The sequence below is a fragment of the Barbatula barbatula genome (assembly GCF_947034865.1).
Source record: "Barbatula barbatula genome assembly, chromosome: 9".
Taxonomy (NCBI): Eukaryota; Metazoa; Chordata; class Actinopteri; order Cypriniformes; family Nemacheilidae; genus Barbatula; species Barbatula barbatula.
In genome coordinates, this window is record NC_136772.1 from 19,936,180 (window position 1) to 19,956,956 (window position 20,777).

Genomic DNA, 20,777 nt, shown 5'->3' on the forward strand with positions numbered 1-20,777 from the left:
GCCACTCCAGGAGCTTGAAATGCTTCTTACGAAGCCACTCCTTCATTGCCCGGCCAGTGTGTTTGGGATCATTGTCACGCTGAATGACCCAGCCACGTTTCATCTTCAATGCCCTTGTTGATGGAAGGAAATTTTACTCAAAATCTCACGATACATGGCCCCATTCATTCTTACCTTTACACGGATCAGTCGGACCTGGTCCCTTTGCAGAAAACAGGCCCAAAGCATTATCTTTCCACCCCCATGCTTCACAGTAGGTACAGTGTTCTTTGGATGCAACTCTGCAGTCTTTCTCCTGAGTTTTTACCAAAACGTTCTATTTTGGTTTCATCTGACCATATGACATTCTCCCAATCCTCTTCTGGATCATCCAAATGCTCTCTAGCAAACGTCAGACAGGCCCGGACTGGCTTAAGCAGGGGGCACGTCTGGCACTGCAGGATTTGAGTCCCTGGCGGCGCAGTGTGTTACTGATGGTAGCCTTTGTTACTTTGGTCCCAGCTCTCTGCAGGTCATTCACTAGGTCCCCCCGTGTGGTTCTGGGATATTTGCTCACCGTTCTTGTGATCATTTTGACCCCACGGGGTGAGATCTTGCGTGGAGCCCCAGATCGAGGGAGATTATCAATGGTCTTGTATGTCTTCCATTTTTATGCTCCCCAGTTGAGCAGTGGGAGCCTATTGCAGATTCAGTCTTCCCAGCCTGGTGCAGGTCTACATTTTTGTTTCTGGTGTCCTTTGACAGCTCTTTGGTCTTGGCCATAGTGGAGTTTGGAGTCTGACTGTTTGAGGTTGTCTATAGGTGTATTTTATACTGCTAACAAGTTCAAATGGGTGCCATACAAAGTAATTTAAAGTTTAGACATAGCATTTGCAAAGCCCATACTCTAAATCTGAAAAAAGCTATGGATTTCCCAGGGATTCAGGATATGAGGAGCAAGGCGATTTCTCATAAATTACAGCAGGAGGTAGACACGCTCTGGAACAGCACCTTTGACATGCTGTCTAGACTGTATGAACAGCTTGAACCTGTTGTAGCTGCGCTGGTTTCTCCGATGAGGGTTTTGGGCGCTCTGTCCTCAGCCGAGTACCAAACCATCTATGAGTTTACTGTGTAGGGGCGGAGTCATGGAGAGCACAACCATAATGATTGGTTGCAACTAATCGTTAGCGAAATATACGTTTTTGTTTACATAATATATGTGGGTGTACCAGGGCCGGATTGGGACTCATTTTCAGCCCTGGAATTTCATGCCTTAGACCGGCCCACTTTAGTTTACGACTGACTATATTAAAATAATGATAATTAAAACCTAAGTCTGCAATAGCGCACTGTTCTCTACAGCCTTGAATTCATTGTCATTCAGTGAAAATACAGTAGCCTAAGTTTTGCTTCACAGTGAAGATTTATTAGAACAGTAAATAGCCGGACAGTATCAGAATCTATTTTCTTTAAGAAGTAGTGTTCATAAATATCCAAACATTGAAATAAGGAAAAAAATATAAATTACAAAAGATTAAAATAAAATGTATTGCACTGTCTAATGACACTATAATTTATTTTAATGAAACGTCTGCTTTACAACTTCAAATATTTTTTTACAAATATGAGAACATTAGTTAAATAATAAAACTATTGGACTGTTATCTGACTTTTCTTTCACAATGATTTCTAATGATTGTTTCGTCTCTTTCTTCTCTGCATAAGTGTAGCTTCAAGGAAACATGGACAACCCTAAAACATTAATTAACGCCTGAGCAGAGCACTGGTCTCTGCAACTTTATCTATCCCGGATTCATTGTGTAGCCGGTGCCACTCGCCCCGCTCTGCGCGGGCTTTGAAACCGACGTCGGTCCGAATGGGGGACGGGCGCTCTAACAACAAGAAAAAGTTTGATACATGAACGATGGTTTGCAGACAACTTTGTTTTGCAGGGCCGCTAGCATCTTCCAGTGCTCCTATTCCTAAATACCTTAACGTTAGTTTACCGGCCGTCTCGTCGTCTTCATTCGTTTTGAGAAAAAATGTGGTCGGCTTAGAACATTTGGCCGCGTCAGTTTCCAGAGCTTTCTTCTTTCAGCGCCGCCTTTGCGCTTTCTGTCATCCATTTTTATTTCTGACGGTTTTTTATTTTGAGCAACTTATCACGTCATCATTAACCTGCAGGCTGCGCTCTGAGTGGGGCTGCGAAAAAATTATAAATAAAAAAGAGTGGGGCTGCGATAAAATAATAAATAAAAAGATTAGGGCTGCTGTGAGTGAAGGCAGCCTAGGGAAAGCCACATTTCAACCGTGCCATGACAATACCGGCCCTCGCGGCCAAAAAAACTGACCGGCCCACCGGGAATTCTCCCAGTGCTCCCGATTAGCCAATCCGGGGCTGGGGTGTACTGTGTATAATAATTATGTATATATAAACACACACATGCATGTTTAATTTTAAGAAAAAAATACATGAAATGTTTACATTTATATATAATATAAATTATTTCTTAAATATTTAGTCATGTGTGTGTATTATATACATAATTATTGTAATAAAAAACCCACATGTTTTTTAACCTGCAAACGATAAGTTGCTAAGCATGGGTCTCAAAATGGCTCTATTGAATTAGGTCTCTTCTGAAGGACACTTATTACCACAAAAAACAGGAACATAAAAAAGCTGGCATCCCGTTTAATCTATCACATTTTTTTATTATTTACAATCTGTATGTAAGGAGGAAAAGGGGCAATTTTTACAGCATTTGAAACAAACCTAAACAAACTTGACACTGTGAGATCAACACGACAGCATGCTTTTACAACACTGTGCTTTAGCATGCACAATAAAAGTAAGATCTTACATGAAAACGTAAACGAGCGATTACAAACAATAATTAAATGTGAAGCCTTTTCACATCTGTACATATGAAACTTAGAATGATGACATTTTAAAAACAATAATTTAAAGGCTAGTTTTCATGCAGATGAGAAATTCAAACTATTACATGTGTTATTTTAAAATGTGTCCTGCATTATGCAAGCAGAGGCTAAAATACATGCTCTAATCTTATAATTTGCAGTTGTAAGCTTATGTTGCAAGTCCAAACCAGGAACTACGGAACATTTGTGCAGAAAAAAGGAAAATACAATCTGCACGTTTGTTGTAGACATTATGCCATTATATATAGAGTAAGCGTTCACAGAATTTTAGTTCTTTTATTTTGTTCTATAATGCAACATAAACATCATGGTTTTGGTAAAATAACTCTTAAAATAAAATAAATAGTCTGAGTGTATCCCTCTGCTTCAGGAAAACAAAACAGTGCAGGAATTATTCTTCACATTTTAAGACCCCTTTCACCAGTGTTCCTTTATAAATCTGTACTGACAATAATAACCTATTTACATGTCAACTCCCACAAAGAAACACTGTACTAAGAAAACATACAGAAACATATCGCCGTATAGTGACTTCTCACACATAAAAAATTAAAGAACGTATATTCACACTGTATGCTCACTGTACAAAGACAAGCTGTGCTTGGCAACAGTATGAGAAAGCTCTATAACTCTATAGAGTTTTCTATAAAACTATAACCCGTCTAACAGTTAATAAATAAACAAACTCCGCCATGGCACAAACCGTCATAGAAATATCTGACATTGGGGGCGTATGCAATAGTGAACTCTCTTAAGGCAGGTAGTATTCTGTGAATGAATATAAACAATGGTCTTTTGTTCATATTTTGTGCATGTATGGATTCTCTTGTTCTTCTTACAAATGTGAAAACTGACCAAGGGAACAAGTCCTCTAATCTACCACAGCACACATTACCTATAATCTATTGAACTTTGTAATTGATCTACACAATGATAAAACAGCTTTGCTCGAGTGCTGATTTTTCTGACCTTCGTCATACGTACGACCAAGCATGAGAAGATATGTACACATTAACGAAATTTCAATGGAATGCTTTGGGAACTGCTATGACAGTCCAGCAACAACAAAACTATCTGTAAACTGTACAGTAAAGTGTCCCTCCACCTTTTCTGCATCAGAACCCTTTTACAGTACGAGGTATGGGACTAAGAAAATATTAAGATGTGTTGGAAATATACATTGTTATCTGCATGATAAATAGAGCATGACTGTGCCTAATTAAATGTTTCAGATATGTAGTAATAAAGCAAAACAGATAGAGAGAAACATGCAGTTCTGGTCATGTGGACTAGAACAGCTGACTGCACATCAAATCAAGTCTCTACTTTCCCGAAGGTGCCCTCTGGTGGTCTGTACTGTTTGGGGAAAGTCTTCAGCTGGAGAGAGTTGAAGGCATATTTGCGGCTGCCTACGTTTTTCATGGTGTTTTCTCTCCTGCAGCCCTCGCTGTTGAAAGAGATGATCAAAGAGACATAGAAGCAATGTATATTAAGGGTGAGTTAAGAACCTTTTTTTTGTGCGAGCTGTCTCACCTGCGCATGCAGTCCAGTGCCTGGCTGAAGACCTGCGGGGCCATACAGTGCTCGTGCAGGAGGATCTGACATTGCTCCAGGGTCACTGACATGGCCGTACGATCCTTTGCACTCTTACAGCTGGTCAACCGCACACCATTCAGACGCCGACAAACCTGAAGCAGACACCGAATACAGCACATAAAAATAAAGCCATGGCATTCCGTTTTCTGTATTTGTTTTGATGAAAAGTTTCACACATGAAAATAGGGCTGGTAGGGCACTGTGAATAACAGTAACGGTGGATCGCTGTACCTCTGCTGCCTGCGACAGGATGTCCACGTTCTTGCTCTTCCTGGCGTTGACGTTCTGACTAAGGAATTTCAGTAGCTCAGGCACACAGTTCTGACTGCGAGAGCGGGGCAGGCCTATGACAAGAGATATTTCTTTTACTACACAAAAAAACGGAGAGTATATTACGCCATAGGCTATACAGTAAATACACACACACAAGTAGCCTATATTGGAAACAAGCTGGTATAGTGTTGCTATTTGTGTCTGTTACATGAAAAAAATCAAATGATGTGTTTAAAAACACAACTGGCGCTGTGTGTGCGAGTAAAAGCTTATGTGATGATAAAGGTGAGATGGTCAAGTGAAACATCTCGTGTGATTTGACATACATTCTCTGTAGGTTGCAAATAATGATACACTGTAATAAAGTATCATCGATCATTTTGTGGGAAAAGAGTGTGTGAGCAAGAGTAAACTTTCCGCTGTATTTGTCATCTGCTGTCTGACAGGCTTCGTACAGGCGGGAGATTAATGATAGCACACGCTGATTGGATAACATTCCGGTCAGAAGCACGTTTACACTTTTCAATGTGTATGTGGACAAAAACCATATACGGTCGCACATGTTAATGCCAAATATAAACGCACCCATTTATTCACCCTTCTGTCATTCCGAACCTGTGTGACTTTCTTTCTTCTTACAAACGATATTTTGAAGAACGTTGGTAAACAAAGAACACTGTCCCCCATTGACTTGCAATGTATGGACACAAAACCATTTTTTCAAAAGACATTTATTGAAATATTGTCTTTTGTTTACCAAAGAAGAAAGTCATACAGGTTTGGAATGAGGGTGAGTAAATGATGCAAGAATGTTCATTTTTTGGTAAACTATTCCTTTAATACAGTATAAATGACTTTTCCATGCTCTAATCAGGCTACACATTTGATGGTTAATATTATTAATAATATAATCCTATTAATATTTGTATGATTATTTGTTTTTTTCTGTTTTGTGTTCTGCTAAAGACCGTTTCAATGGACGCACCCGCCTGGCCGGAAATTAACTTCTGGTCTGTGTTTGGTCATAATATAACAATTTATATTTAATTCATACTCATATTTTTTTGTATATCAATTTCTATTAAATTCTATTAAAACTACTCCGCAGATATTGATTTTTTGCGGAGGTCTATCGGAACATAAGTTTGGGCCAAGTTTATGTTGTTGCTGCTGAAACTGTCTATAGAATAAAAAATAGTACTGCATTATTCTTATCATTTCATTTTGCTTATAGTAATCGAACTATATAGGAACATATTCACTGTATGTTAGTGTAGTGTGGTGGACTCACAATCTTCAGGCAGGACTTCTTTAAACTGGTCATAATATGACGTAAGCCGAGCCAAACTCTCCATATTCACAAGCTCCTGTAGCGACGTGTCTCCAAACCTTAACAGAAATACACACTATTAAGCACATGTTAAAATGTACAGCTATTTTGTATATTTATAATGAAAACTTAGATCCTGAGTTGATGAAAAACTGAGAAACAAAAACAACATAACATGGTATGAGTTTATTTAACTCACTTTTCCGCTAGCGTTTGTTGTTCATTAATTCCTACATTGAATAATACTGGTTGAACCCGCAGCAGCATCCCATTTTGTATCTCCCGTGGCAACACATCAAACATCATCGCCGGTAAGGGAACACGCACATTAAACCCATCTCGGTTTCCCGTGATGACCGGTAACATGTCGGGGCTGAAGCTGGAGGTCGCCTGCGTAACTTTAAAGGTAACATTTCGGAGGTCCATGACACCTACACTCATGTCTTCCAACATGGCAAGCTCCTCCCCTGTAGAACAAAAGCAGTGCAGAGAACAACCATTCTTACTTTAACACACACTCAAACAAATGTATAAATAAGGTACGTTTTCATTTTTCACACAGAAGTTTACCATAGGTGCTCAGAAGACTCTCGAACTGGACCAGTAAACCAATAGTGTGCAGCTGTCGGAGAAAGCCGCTGTCACTGAGACAGTTCCTCAATTTGATAACAAATCCACAGATCAAAGCAGTCAGCTGTAGAGAAATATAGAATATATTACAATAGAAGTGGCACTATTTTACGGTCAGCTGGTGAATGGACTATACAGTGTTTAAAGCTGCAATCTGAAACTTTTGTCTCTCTTATTTTTAGTTTTTTATGTAAAACTCTGGATGTTGAAACTCGTCAAATGTGATGACAGTACTATGCTATTTGTTAGCTGAATGCATCGGTTTAATATATTTGAAGCTAACCGTCTGACTGAAAACCACATCTCTGCGGTACTGCAGTGTCAGACTCATGGCAATGGTGGGAGCGCTGTCCTGCATCAGTACAAACACCATGGACTTCTTGGCTTTATCGCTCATCATGGAAACACACTCGTTCAGAGTGGTCAGGAGCGGATATAGAGCTTCACTCCATTCCCCTACAGCCATAAACACACACAGGTCATGCAAAGAACACACATGATGGGTTTAAAATGAAAACTCAAAGTGTTTACCATAAATATATATAAACACATTCTTACCAGGAGAGGAGCCCTCCACACTGGGACTTCCATCTGAAAAAGGGGAGGGCAGAGATTTATTATATTACTAGTATTTTATAATAACATTTGAAATAAGCACATCTATTAAATTGTGGTATAAATAAACATTGGAGCATAGTGACTATTATGACATCAGTGTAATTAATTGCTTTATAAACAACCAGGAACGATCACTTAGTGTAAAACTGAAAGAGGATGTAAAACAGAAAGCATTGTGGTATTAAAAAGATGAAGTGACATTTCTATGTGGCACAAAAATGATGTTTGACTTAAAAAATGACTCTGACTACGCCCCCAAATACCATTGGTCGAACAAACCGACCGACTACCTGGCCCCAAACCCATGCTATTTTGTTTTGACAGCACCATAGGAACACAACGTCAAATACCTTATAAAAGAAACAATTTACAACAAAAATGACACACATCACCTGCTCAACTTACAAACAACATTTAACAACAAGCCAGTGAACATTGAGCAAAACCTACAGGAATGTCTTTCAATACTGGATGAGCATGCAGGGGGCAGTAAAGAAGGTGATGATGATGTTAATGATGGAGAGGACTGATCTGTAAGAGGATGCGACGAGGGAGGGGGGATGTCGGAGGAAGGGAAGGAGAGCCCGTCACCAGGGTTGACCCAGAATGCATTGCCCTGGCTACCTCTTTTGCTGCAGTCAGCCTGCTGGTCACACAAGAAAACGTCTTCACTGCTATCGCTCGCCATGCGTTCTCTCGTCAGGAGTCTATCCACACAGCGGATCACACACTCCAGACTCTTATCCACATTGAGCCAAACCTTTTCCTGGATCAGAAGTTATATTTGATCAACTTTATGTAACTGTGCACGAGAATATTGCTAGATAAAGCGACAAGCAAGACCTTACCCATTCCTCCTCCTGCCAGTTCACATTCATGGAGGCTCTGTTGCTTTTTCCGCTCCATTTGGCATGTGGAGAGCCCTGGTCATTTCTCAACACCACACGCTCAGTGTCATGGGCAGAGGGGGAACCTCTGGAGGCGATGAACTCTGGACGTGCGGCATTCAGTGCTTGGATAGCTGTGGTCAGCAGCTTACTGTCACACACCGTCACCAGCTGCCGAGTCTGAGAGAAAGAGAAAATCAGAGGGAGAGGGTGAGAGAGACAGAGAGAGAAAGTGTTACAGTATTTCCCAGCAAGTAATGTCACCTTGTCTGTGAGGATGGAGAGGGTCATCTCCAGTGCATTGGTTGAGCGTTCTTTGGCAGCGCGGGATAGGCGCTCTGTGTAATAGCTGATCTGAGTCTTGAGGGTGTTGATGTGGGAAATGATTTCTTTAGCTTTTAACACATCCTGTGGCTGGTATCGCATTGAGTGCGAAACTGATTCCCCGGCACTAAAAGCAGAGAAATGACACATTCTCAAATTCCTCTCCCAAATTTCTTATCACTTGAATTTCACAATCTTGAGATGCATACGAGTGGAGTTTTACAAATGAGATGGTGTGATATACAAACACATGGTGGAAGTTTACATAGTGTTGGATGCGGTGGTTACACCCGGTATTAACATCAGTCTCACACGGTCATGACTAAGCTCAAGTGTGAACGGAGCCAAATAGGTTTTGGCACAACTTGTGAAAAAGCACATGCTCACGACATCGAAGAACTTCTTGGGTTTGCTTGACATCAAAATGCAATGACGCAGATAATGTGATACGTTAAAGAAACAGTTCACCCAAAAATGAAAATTCCGTCTTCATTTACTCACCCGCAAGTTGTTCCAAATCTGTAAACATTTAGGGTTCTGATGAACACAGAGAAAGATTTTCGGAAGAACCAAACTGTTCTGGGGCACATTTGACTACAGTTGTAATTCTTCCCACTATGGTAGTCAGTGGTGGACAAGAACTCTTTGGTAACAAGCGTTCTTCCAAATTTCTTTCTCTGTGTTCAAAAGAAAAAAATGGATGTAGACAGATTTGGAACAACTCGAGGGTGAGTCAATTTTGACATCATTTCCATTCTTTGTGTGAACTGTCCCTTAAAAGTAAAATATGTGGTCATGAAATTAGAAACCCTACTTGAAATCTGATGCATACCGGTGATCACTCATAAAACCCATTGTTGGTGCAAACTAGAAAGACCCTTGACATTTAATGGACGTGAAGTGAAGAGCACAATACTGACCAATCACAATCGAGATGACACATAATCACATAAATACAGTCAAAAACCCAGAACTCACCCTTCACCCTCACAAGCACTGACCAGAAAGCAAACAACATAACAGCAAAATTACAATTGCAATGTGGAGTTTCTATAACTTATAGAATTACATGATAAAAAAGCCAAACCAAGCAGAGCAGCATTAAATCCTCTAAATCTAATTGTTCACCATGAGGTTGCATTTGGTTAAGAGTTACCGCTGGAGTCGCTTTTAAAAAAGATCTTACTTCTTTTTTGCTTCCTCAAATTTCTGAATTAGTTTTCTCAGTCCGCTCCCCTTGAAGCCTTGATGATGAGCAGCAGGCGCTCCTGTGGTCACCACATCGTATGTGCGATCTGAAGACCGATAGCATGAAATTCATTTCGACAATCTCCCAAAGGACGTCCCTACTAAAGTACAAATACAAAACTGCAAACAGATCTCACCGTAGCCAGACTCGACCTGCACTCGCATCCTCTGAACGTGGAGGTTTGTAGGTATGAACTCTAACTTTTTCTCTCCTTTCAGAGTGCTTGATTTGAAGGACGGACCTGAGGAATTACAGGCGAGACGTTTATTACGTTTCATGATGTCTACAGCGTTGATACATGGGTATCTTCCTAGTAAAGTATGTGACAAAACACTCACCCTTGTATTCATGCAGATTACTGAGAGTCTCCTGATAGGTGAGGATGATGGTTTGGTACTGTGTGATGATCTGTCTGCGCAGATTCTCCCAACATGGCGACAACTCGCCCAGCTCTTCTAGCTCACAAACTCTATGTGCAGAAAGAATTGTGTAACACTATCATGATGAAACATCAGGAAAATATAAAAATGCAAAGCACCACCAGCTAAATGCTACATTAGGTTAAATTAAAATTGGGCACAGCTAAGACTCTACGATATTCTGGTTTTTAGATTCCAGGGATGACTTGGGTCCCTGCTTCAATGTATCTGAGATTATTTACCCGTCTAATGTAATTAGAAATATGCAGTACTGCATTGTAAAAAAATTTTAAGCCACTTATTTATATACATTTTGCTGTAGTGTGAGCAGGAAATATCAGTTTACATTTCCAAACTTTCCTTTGGCCATTATTGTAGGTGCAGTGACATTTTTAAGAAGAGTGACAACAGTCGGTGATTCACCAAGAGATCTGGTCTTACCATAATCAATTCCATCTATTACTACATGAAGAAATAGAAATCTGAGCCTAAATCCAGAAGGGCTGTGGCAACGTGAACCTAAAAACAAAGCTAGTTTTGTGTACTTTTGTAAAGGGGATGCCTTCAAAAGAAAATGTATGAATCGATTATATTGATCAGTTAACTTCCATTAACCAAATCAAATCAATATCTGGTGTGACAACCCTTTGCATTTAAAGTAGCTTTAGTTCTAGGTACACTTGCACATAGTTAGTCAAGTAGCTTTCAGGTAGATGTCTTCTTGCGTCTGGGAGACATTGCCACGGTTCTTTTGAGTTTTGTCTTTCTCCATTTTTCGTCTTTCTTCATGTAATAATTTATTATTACAAATAATGGCAAAAGGAATGTTTAGAAGTGTATACTGATATTTCCTACTTACACACTATAACAAAAGAAAGAAACAACTGGCTTAAAACCATTTTTGGGGTAAAAATACCAACGTGGCTAAGACTTTTCAACAGTACTGTAACGGCCCAACAAACTGCGGAATTTGATGTATTTGTCCATCATAAATTAAGGACATGTACCTGGCAGCATCTTCCTCCAGCAGCAGCTTGACGAACTGTCTCGGTATGTGCAGGGCAAGCATGCTCTCTGCCATCTGCTCCAGGACACGCAAGTGGTTTCCATCAGTGGTGGGAAGTCGGTACATCCGTGAAATAGTGCCTCCAAATACTGCATTAATCGACCAATCAATCAATATTAGCAATAGTATGTCAGTAAAAACATTATTAAAAAAGAACAGATAACATTTTCGACAAACACTTAAATTGGCATTAACTATACCATAGTAATTGTTGTTTTTTAAAGAATACATATTACATTTCATGCATTTTTTATAATGTTGCTGTGTGTGAATGTAAGCAGTCTGCCAAGTTGTAAAACCGAAGGTGAATAATGGAACAGTTATTGGTTTGGAAAAGCGGGAGTCAACTCTGAATCACGTCGTGATCAAGTCCAAAATTCGCGAACCGCTGCCGATTTACTTCACTAGATTTAGTCCCCGCCTACGTTTTGCTAGGACTGCTCACGAAAATGTCACTCTTCACCCTCAAACACTGTATCTCGTGAGCCTTATTCGCGGTAGACCAATCACAGCAGACTAGACCATCTGACCAATCAGATCGGAGTAGGCTGGCGGAAAGGAGGGGATAAGACGGATGATTCGCCAAACGAATCAATTGAGAGTCAGTCAAGTAGTAAGGTAAGAAAAACTGCCTATTATAACAAAATAATAGTGTTTTAACACCTTGTATGTACGTAAACTTGTTGTTGGACAGTACATAAACCAAAATAAGACCTTAGAAATCAAGGAATATTTACTCTTTAAGTTCGAATAGCACTAAAACACACTTTACCGGGTTTTTTAGCTACTATCGATAGGCGAAAGATGGTATGTACTCACAAGACTAAACAGAGCCCCTCGCCCGGAGCATTATTAGTTTTAATGATTGATGATTGGTTCTTTTTACAGTAATGCAGGACTTCCTTTGCGAGATCGGTCATATTAAGAGCTGAACATTCCCCCATTCATAATAACGCCACAGCAGGGTCATGTTAATATCTATAGTTTTTGTATGTGCACCGTGACTTAATGTCATTATCTTGACAACAAGCAGCTTCGATGCTGCAGTTGATTTATGCCGAACCACTATTCAAAAATATTCTTTTGCCAGTGCACAAGTGTAGGTATTTCAAAACAGGAAGTGCATATCTAGTTAGAGAAGTGATATACAGTATTTACACAGAATATTGAATACAATAAAATGAACTACTTTCACATGGATAGGTGTCTTTCAAAGGAGGCATGCCTGTGGCATTCATGAATCTCCACAGCAGGAAGTGAAGGCTATGGCCTATTGATTATGCTACTGTATGAGGGGCATTTTTAGAAATATACAGGTGCCTACAGATGGAATAGAGAAGCTAAAAGGGGGAAATCATCATATAAACGTCAGAGTGATGGATTAGACACCCACCTGCCTTTAAAAGGCTGTCTTTACACAGGGAGGCAGATTTTGCTTTGACTCCCATGGATTCAGTGAGACTTTCATCAACAGGTAACACCATCTGTGTGCGAGACAACATTAATGCACTCAACCCATGAGTCGCTCTGATATGCTTGTGGACTGTAAAACTATAAAAAACAAAACTAACTATGCAGTAATGTATAGACAGGATTACAAAATAAACAAGTAATAAATGTGAGAGAAAATACTCATTTGTGTGATCTTATGTAGTTGATGTCAAAGACTGTGAATATGTTAAAATTCAAATCGTTTTTTGCCTGCAAATGTGTATTTCGTGCATAGAATTACTGGCTGTTGAGATATTTTACTCATGTAGATAGCAATTCATATACTGAATCGTTCGATTTTAAGCATTTTTTGGTTTACTTCTCACAGCTGTATGAATAGTTCAAAAACTGCTTACCCTGCCATTGACTGTGTCTGAACGTGCCAGAGGAGCACGCTGGTCTCTCCTCTCCTCCATCTGCCACGCAATAATCGTGATGTTACCGATCCGCTCACTCTCTGCTGAGCTGAAGTGATTTTACAGAATTCATAAGCATTTTGTCTAATTACATAACATGGTTGCACACAAAGATGTTTGGAAGAATGTTAGCTGAGATTTCTGGGGTACCACTCCATTGACTACCATAGAAACAATTTTTGTATTCTTTTTTGTTCTGTTTAACAGAAAATACAACTTTTTGAAGAGTTTAGGAAAACAAACATTGTAACAGAAATCTCAGTTGCAAACATCCTTCCAAATATCTTTCTTTGTGTTCGACAGAAAAAAGAAATGTGTGCAGGTTTCGAACAACTAAGATTGCGAGATGACAGGACAGAATATCCCTTTAAGCTACAGGAACTCTAAATCTAAAGCAATGTTATACAATGGAATGACTAAATTCTGCTTTGTTGTGAGCGTCATTCTTCACATACCGCAGAGTGAGGTGCAACCTGTGGTGTTTGTCTTGAAGCAGCTCTTTCACTGTGAACATAGCCGAGCCGAGCAGGTACATCTAATAAAAAACGAGAGAATGAGCTCAAGTTTATGCATCTAAAAAGAGCAGATGAAGGAGCAGAATGGTAAAAAATAAGGTTTTCAGTCTTACTGTGCCCTGTGAACGGTCTTTCACGTCATAGACAGACAGCTTGATCTGAGTTTGCTGGGTAATTAAAGAATTCTGGAAGAAGGCAATGCTGCTCAAGAAGATCGGATTACTGGTGCCCTAAGAAAGAGCAATTTTTTAATTAAATGCATCTCGATATGCAAAATGCAATATACAGGTAAAAAAACTATATTTAACTACTAAGTTTAATAATGAACTAAACTGAGTTTACGATTTCATGTAAAGAAATGAGTAAGTGACTAAACCAGTTGGACTGTATATACGTCATACACTATACACTATAAAAGTGTATAATAAACAGTTTTGACTACATTAGTCAATTTTGTAATCACAAATCGTAATATTACAGGCATATAATGATATTTATAATGATATTTTCCTACATGGCAATCCCCCTGTGCACAAAGCAAGATTAAAAAAGTCAATCTAGTGTGAAAGAACTTGACTGGTCCGCAAAAAACACTGTAGGTATGACTTGGTTTGTAGGTTTTGAACCAAACACTCAGCGCCCAAAACCCATCAATGACTTGTACACAGGGCTGCGGTTCTCATTTTGAGAACAGAAAAAGGCCCTTTCAAAACCATTGCAACAAAGACGGAAACAAGATTCTTTAATGTGGTATTGTATGTTATAGTATTCATATTTGTTTTGATTGGAATTACTGGAATAGAAATACATGTTTATTATAAAGAGATGCCCATACTTCTATCCATATAGTGTATATATACACACTACAGATAAATTCTCACCTCTATAATTTCAGTCTGTGCATGTTTGGTCCAAAATGCCTGTGGAGGTGTGGTGCAGCTCACTGCTACAAAGCCACTGGGCTTGCGGTCCAAAGCTGGAGTGATGAGCTCACTGCATGCTGGGAAAACAAGAAGAATTCAATGGGTTGATCCTGAAAGGAGGGCAGAAGTTCGGTAACCAAACCCCTGCAGCATCTTTGGGGATGAAAAGTGAAATTTGTAATGTAAAGTTTGTAATGTCTATAGGTGGCTATACTGCTTTTCCTCCACTACTATCAAGAGCAAACACAGCCAAATGACAAAACCCAGTGCCTCTAACACAATGGAAATATTTGCAATCAAATAAACCGTATAAAGCTGTCTTGCATGTGAATTAAGAGGCTGATAAACAGCTTATTTAATTCACAAACAGGCTGCATGTTTCTCGTGTAAGTAACCAAAATAGGATAAGTGATGGTCCCATGACTGGAGGAAAGGACATCGGCTTGTAGGGGAAAAGGGCACTAGTAGGAACCCTTTTTTTTGGCTGAAAGCGCATTATCACTCCGTTATTGACTGTACCGACCATCACTCACCAAGACTGAATTCAAGCACAGGCTCATCTGGATCTTGATTGTTTCCTAAACAAGAGAGGTGCCAGATTTAGTTTCCTGATATTATCTACATGTGAAATATTTGTAGCAGAATTTCCACGTAAATTCTGTCATTTCAATTGAATTGGCCACAAAACACTGGATGACAACTTTGCATTGGAATGACAGAAGGAATAAAAATTAATGTTACAACTTGCAATTCTAAGAAATACAACACAGTCACATAACAGAGGACTTTCATTCCAAATAAAGGTAATAATTTCTCACCTGTTAGTGCCAATCCCATCATCTCAGATGACAGATCAAACGTGTTGGCTCGGTAGACAGACCATGGCCTGTGGCGTGGACTGCGCTCTCTACCTGCCATCTTGTCTCCTGTTTCAGCCTTATTAAAGTCTCTCTCACACGCTCAAATTATGTTGCTGGTTATTTCGTCAAAGTTATGCAGAATCTAAAAGCTAAAAGAGGCAGAATCGGATAAAAAGGATGAGTCAACATTTGCGTCAACAATTTTGCAGCCTGAAGCTGAGACAACCAAAGAATGAGACAAACACGAGGATAAAAATTTCCATTAAATGAAATAAACAATAACATAATTGACAAAACAATTATACAAACAATATAAAGAAATAAACTCTTGAAACTTGAATTTCTTGAACTTGAAATTTGTTTTTGTTTTGACATGCAGTCATGGCAGTAAGTGATCAAATGATCATAAATTCATAATGTAATTTTCCTCTGCGAAATTAAAACAAGCACAATGTGAGCCTGTCACAGAGAGAGCAAACAGGATGAATGAAAATGCAAATATACTGCATGTCCATCCCACGTGTTCCGTAGTGGTTGGAAAATATTTGGCTTTGGTGAATGGAGCAGCAGGTAGTGGGCAGTAGTTTGGGGCTGAAGGGGTGGATTGCTGACTCAGCCTCCGGCAAACACAACCTGCAACCTACTACCAGCCATCCATCTGCCTGTTATAGTTCACCACACAGTTCAGGAATAGATTATTATGAACAACATGTTTGACATAAATCAAGAATAGGAGGTCATAAACTGTGGCAGAAGGTGTTGCACTAACTGCATTGACATTTCACACACATTATCCACGCACTTCTCAAGACTTCTTTTTAAATACAACTTGTCTTCCCAACACTTTATGAATCAGCGATGACGAGAGCTTGCAAGCTTCAGAAGGGAGCCTTAGTCGGTCCCCCCCAAGTGACGGCCGTCTGTTTGCACAAGTGTACCGCGACGGCACAATCCACCTGGGGTACCGACATAGCCCTAAGCTGCTCCAGAGACAAAGAAAGTCAGGGCAACCAAGGTTTACCGTGAACACCCCAAAGGGGGCACTCCAGGTTTCCGTGCTCCTCACGCTCTCCCAGGAACTTGGCACCTGAGCAGGACACGGTTCTCCGTGCGGGGAAGGCATTGCATGACTGATAACACTGCATCGGTCTCTACCCGGGCTCGACCGGTGACTCACCAGTCCTTGTTGTCGATATCTATTGTCCCCCTAAACATTACCTGGTGTTTTTTTCAGAATTCACTGAGCTTTTGACACTTGCCATTGCTTTCTGCTCTGACATTCTCTCAAACCGATTACTTCAACATTCATGTGGACATACAGGATTCCGGCTGCACCGGACTGGATGCCTGAGGCTGGACTGGGCTTGATGCCGGCTGGAGTGCCGACACTGTGGCAGCCTTTGCTGCTGCCGGCTCTGTGGTCTCCAACTGCATGTGTAACCCCATCTTTTACAGGTAAAAGTGCTATTGAAAATCTCAATTGAATAACACCATTATTATATATAATGTATTTAAATGTATTTTGCATAAAGCGGATCTGCACCAGAGCAAAAACGTATCTAAATACATTTGAATGTAATTTTAGGTTCCACATACAGACCATCCACCTCCCATTAAAGTCTAATTTTAAATTGTCGATTGTCAGTCTGCCAAACACTCCTCCACCTTTCACAACCACATCCTGACCTTTTGCTTAATCAGGAAGTGTGATTGACTCCTTTCAGCTGAGCTTTCTGGGACTGTCAGTTAACAAACTGTTTAAACGTTACCTCAGCAGAGAAGTGTATGTCCAAAGAGAAAAAAAACACATAATACATAAAGAGTTGCCCTTGGCTACCAGTCTAATCTCCACAGCAGGACTCCTGTTTCTCAAGAATTTATCTTGAGAAACAGACCTCAATAACCAACCATGTGTCTTCTCTTTAGAGTTTTAGAAGACCTCAACAATGTCTTGTATTGTTTTACAAGCAACTTTTCTCTAGGTGCATGTTACAGATCTGTCGCCTCTTCAGGTTAAACAATCTTTACTACTGCTCTTTCTACAGTCATATTGCAGATTAAGAGTTTATCCATAATCAAATAAATATGTTTTGTTTTATTCAATGCTCTTTGTATCTTTCTGAGTCTTGTTGTTCCGACCGCAACCATCTTTGAACTTTTTGAACAAGCCTAACAAAATAAAGAATACCGTGGCCTCGCATTTCTCCTATATTTATCTCTCTTTCTTCATGCTGCCTCATCTTTTTCACAGTGTTTCTCACACTCTGCACACTCAAGCTCTCCCCACTCGACACTGATCAATCGAAAGAACTCAAGAACAAACAGAAAGTGTTTCATTCATAGACTAACAAACATGCTTCTTATGTTCTGTATTTTGAACGCATGACATTTCCTTCAAATGCTTACCGCTCTCTTCTTCCGCTCAATTTCTCACCTCTAAAATTTAACATGATTTCCATTCTTTTTTTTTCATATTTCAGAATACTCGTGTGTTTGGAGATAAGAGAGCAGATATAAAACTCCTTTCAACAAATAAAATGTTTATTTCAACTGTTGGTTTAAAAGCTAATCTTTATGTTTTTTTATGTTTAAATCCATTGTATGAATTTTCCTCCCAAATGCACAAAGCTCATGTGGGCCTGCTGCTGAAAGTCCTTGAACAGCGATTTATATGCCACAATACGTTTTCATATTCAACAAATACATATATAAATCTTGGAGTTTACCGCATTTGAAGAGAGGAAAATAGCTATTGAGAATGCACTTTAATGCTTTTCCTAATACAATCTCCTGATGTTAGGCCTTAGCCCTCCTGCGAACCTGAAAAACACACTGTGGCGGGTTTGGAGAATGGAAGGATGGATCTTCAATGTACAGTAAATACAGTACTGTATGCTGCATTCAGGAAATCCTTGAATTAATCGTTCACCAAAAAATGTAATTTCTCTTATAATTAACTAATGCCATCCTGGGAATATCTGACTTTCTTTTCTCAGTCGAACACAGAGTTATTTTAATATAATATTAATATTATAAAGGATAATATCCTGTCTCTTCTATATTGAACACAATATATGTTTTGTGTGTATAATGACAAACTTGTTTGAAGAAAACGTACAGGTAAAAATGAAAGGGCAGACAGACACTGAACTGCACAGCAGACACAACAGAGATGGGAAGATCATGTGTTCTTCTGAGTGTGTAATTCAGAGAAGGATAGGAGAATAACAGACATTATTCTATATAACAGAAAAGGAAAACGGATTGGTGTGTTGTACATTATGGAGTGGACCAAACACGGAATTTGAGCTGATGCTTTTTGATACTTTCATTTCTTTAAATTCACATATCTACATCCCAGCATGGATTTATGTTGATCAATGCATCTTTGTATTAGGAACATTGAGTCTTATCCATCCTTTTTTTCTGAATCATTAGCACTAGTCTTTGACACTCTCCATGAAACATTAGTGACGTAGAAGGGATAGCTCAACCATAGCTATCATTCTGTCATGAATTACTCACCCTCAAATTGTTCCAAACCAGTATACGTTAATTTTTTTGGAGAACGATATTTGTAAGAATGTTAGAAACCGGGATTTCTGGGAACATAGTTGTAAAAAAAAATAGTATTTTGAACAATTTAGGAAAAAAATGTTTTTGGGGTATTGGGCCAGATACTAAGCTCATGTATTTGTAAAAATGCACCGATACAGCATGTGACAGAACTGACTGAAATCTGTTGTGAAATTTGTTTTAAAAGTTTGTGAAAAGCAAATCAAATGATTAATTATTTCATAAAGTGTTAAAGGTGGAGTTATTTGTAATTATGAAGCTATTCTATTTTTATTAGGTAGAGACATCGGTATTGTCGACTACCATTTTCCATTTTTCTACTGTACTAGTCAAAGGTGCCTCGTAATTCGTAAATCACAGTTGCTAACATTTTTCTAAATATCTTTCTTTCTGTTTAACAGAACAAATGAATTTAAACAGGTTCAACAACCTGAGGTTGAGTCATTCATGAAAGAATTTTCATGTTTGGGTGGACAATCCCTTTAATCCATATGCTTAAGCATCCATGAACAATATGCCGTCAGACAACAGTCACGTCACCTTAAAGTCAACGTCGTAGTGAAACCTCATTATTCCTCCTATGCCTTCTCGGGTCACATAGTAAATAAAGGCATGAGAGAATTTACGAATAGCTTCGTTTTAAGCTCAAGAACATCGTTAGGTCATGCAGAAAACAAGCACTTAAAACTGTTATCAGAACAGATAGTTTATCGAATCTTGTTGACGCCTCCATGACGGAATTCAATACGTGATGACGATAACAGTACAGATCTGCCCGAGCACTGCGTATACCGTTACGCCTTATAATTACCCATTAAACATTCAGAAATAAACGACCCGAACAACTAATTATTACACATAAAATATCGTATCGCATCACATCTGACGATTCGCATTAACGGAAAATAATTTATTTCCGCTTTCTTCCAAGCGATCGTATTATCAAATGGCAGATATGTAATGATCATCTAAAAAAAAACAAGCAGAGCGGGCATCACTAAGACATCACTTACGTGTCAGTTGTCGATATGCTCCATGTTTTTCATGTTCTCTATGTGGCCTGCACATCAGTGTTTTCGTTTCGGCGATCTTCGCAATTCTTCCACTTGCTCTGCATTCTGGACTCGCCCTGTCTTGACGTCAACACGTACGACGTCAAATTTAGTTTCGTTCAATGCCCCGCCCACTTATCTTGCTGCGCCTTATTTCACGAAAACTTTGCGCGTAAAGGAAGGAGGAAGGGTGTAAGTTAGGGTGCTTTGTGCGACTATGTTATTCGTTGTAATGAATGCGAAACGGACGTCTGGCAGGTGCAGTAAAAAGAGGTTGCTTTCGGGAGCCCTTCACTCCCATCTAGTGGTTGAGAGTGGAGTTATCGTTCTTAGTAACGGAGTGTGTGTCTTATGGTGTGACAGCAAACATTTAGCAAACAAACTGTTAATAATATTTTTTATTATTAATCGTTATATTTTCCCTATAATATAAGCCTATGATATCAAAGGCTTTTTTTGCTGTCACACCATAGGACATATGTGCAGTTTATTTGTCTTCTACCCACATACAGTATTATATATATATATATATATTATTTCGTACAGTTGTCTATTTATATTTTACCCTAAATTCTATTATTTTACCTAATTAAAAGTGTATTATGTGTCTCGCAGTTGTATGTCTGT

The 20,777-nt window shown here is 39.2% G+C and overlaps 1 protein-coding gene across 2 annotated transcripts; it reads right to left on the minus strand.

Annotated features, from left to right (window-relative positions):
* Positions 1-2,659: 2,659 nt before the first annotated feature.
* inpp4aa (inositol polyphosphate-4-phosphatase type I Aa) lies at positions 2,660-20,237 on the minus strand. 2 transcript variants are annotated; one of them, XM_079464899.1, is made up of 23 exons: positions 20,112-20,237; positions 15,481-15,671; positions 15,196-15,240; positions 14,621-14,739; positions 13,853-13,969; positions 13,680-13,759; positions 13,165-13,273; positions 12,711-12,801; positions 11,259-11,406; positions 10,171-10,301; positions 9,969-10,073; positions 9,770-9,878; positions 8,524-8,710; positions 8,221-8,439; positions 7,997-8,138; positions 7,313-7,345; positions 7,038-7,210; positions 6,695-6,818; positions 6,324-6,591; positions 6,086-6,183; positions 4,753-4,865; positions 4,459-4,613; positions 2,660-4,372 (listed from the first exon to the last, which is right to left on the minus strand). In XM_079464899.1, exons 2-23 carry the CDS (start codon positions 15,578-15,580, stop codon positions 4,240-4,242), a joined length of 2,799 nt encoding a protein of 932 aa, XP_079321025.1. In that variant the 5' UTR covers positions 15,581-15,671; positions 20,112-20,237; the 3' UTR covers positions 2,660-4,239. The 2 variants fall into 2 exon arrangements, with proteins under 2 accessions (XP_079321025.1, XP_079321024.1); XM_079464898.1 differs by having other exon boundaries at positions 2,668-4,372; positions 7,823-8,138; positions 20,112-20,234.
* Positions 20,238-20,777: the final 540 nt, after the last annotated feature.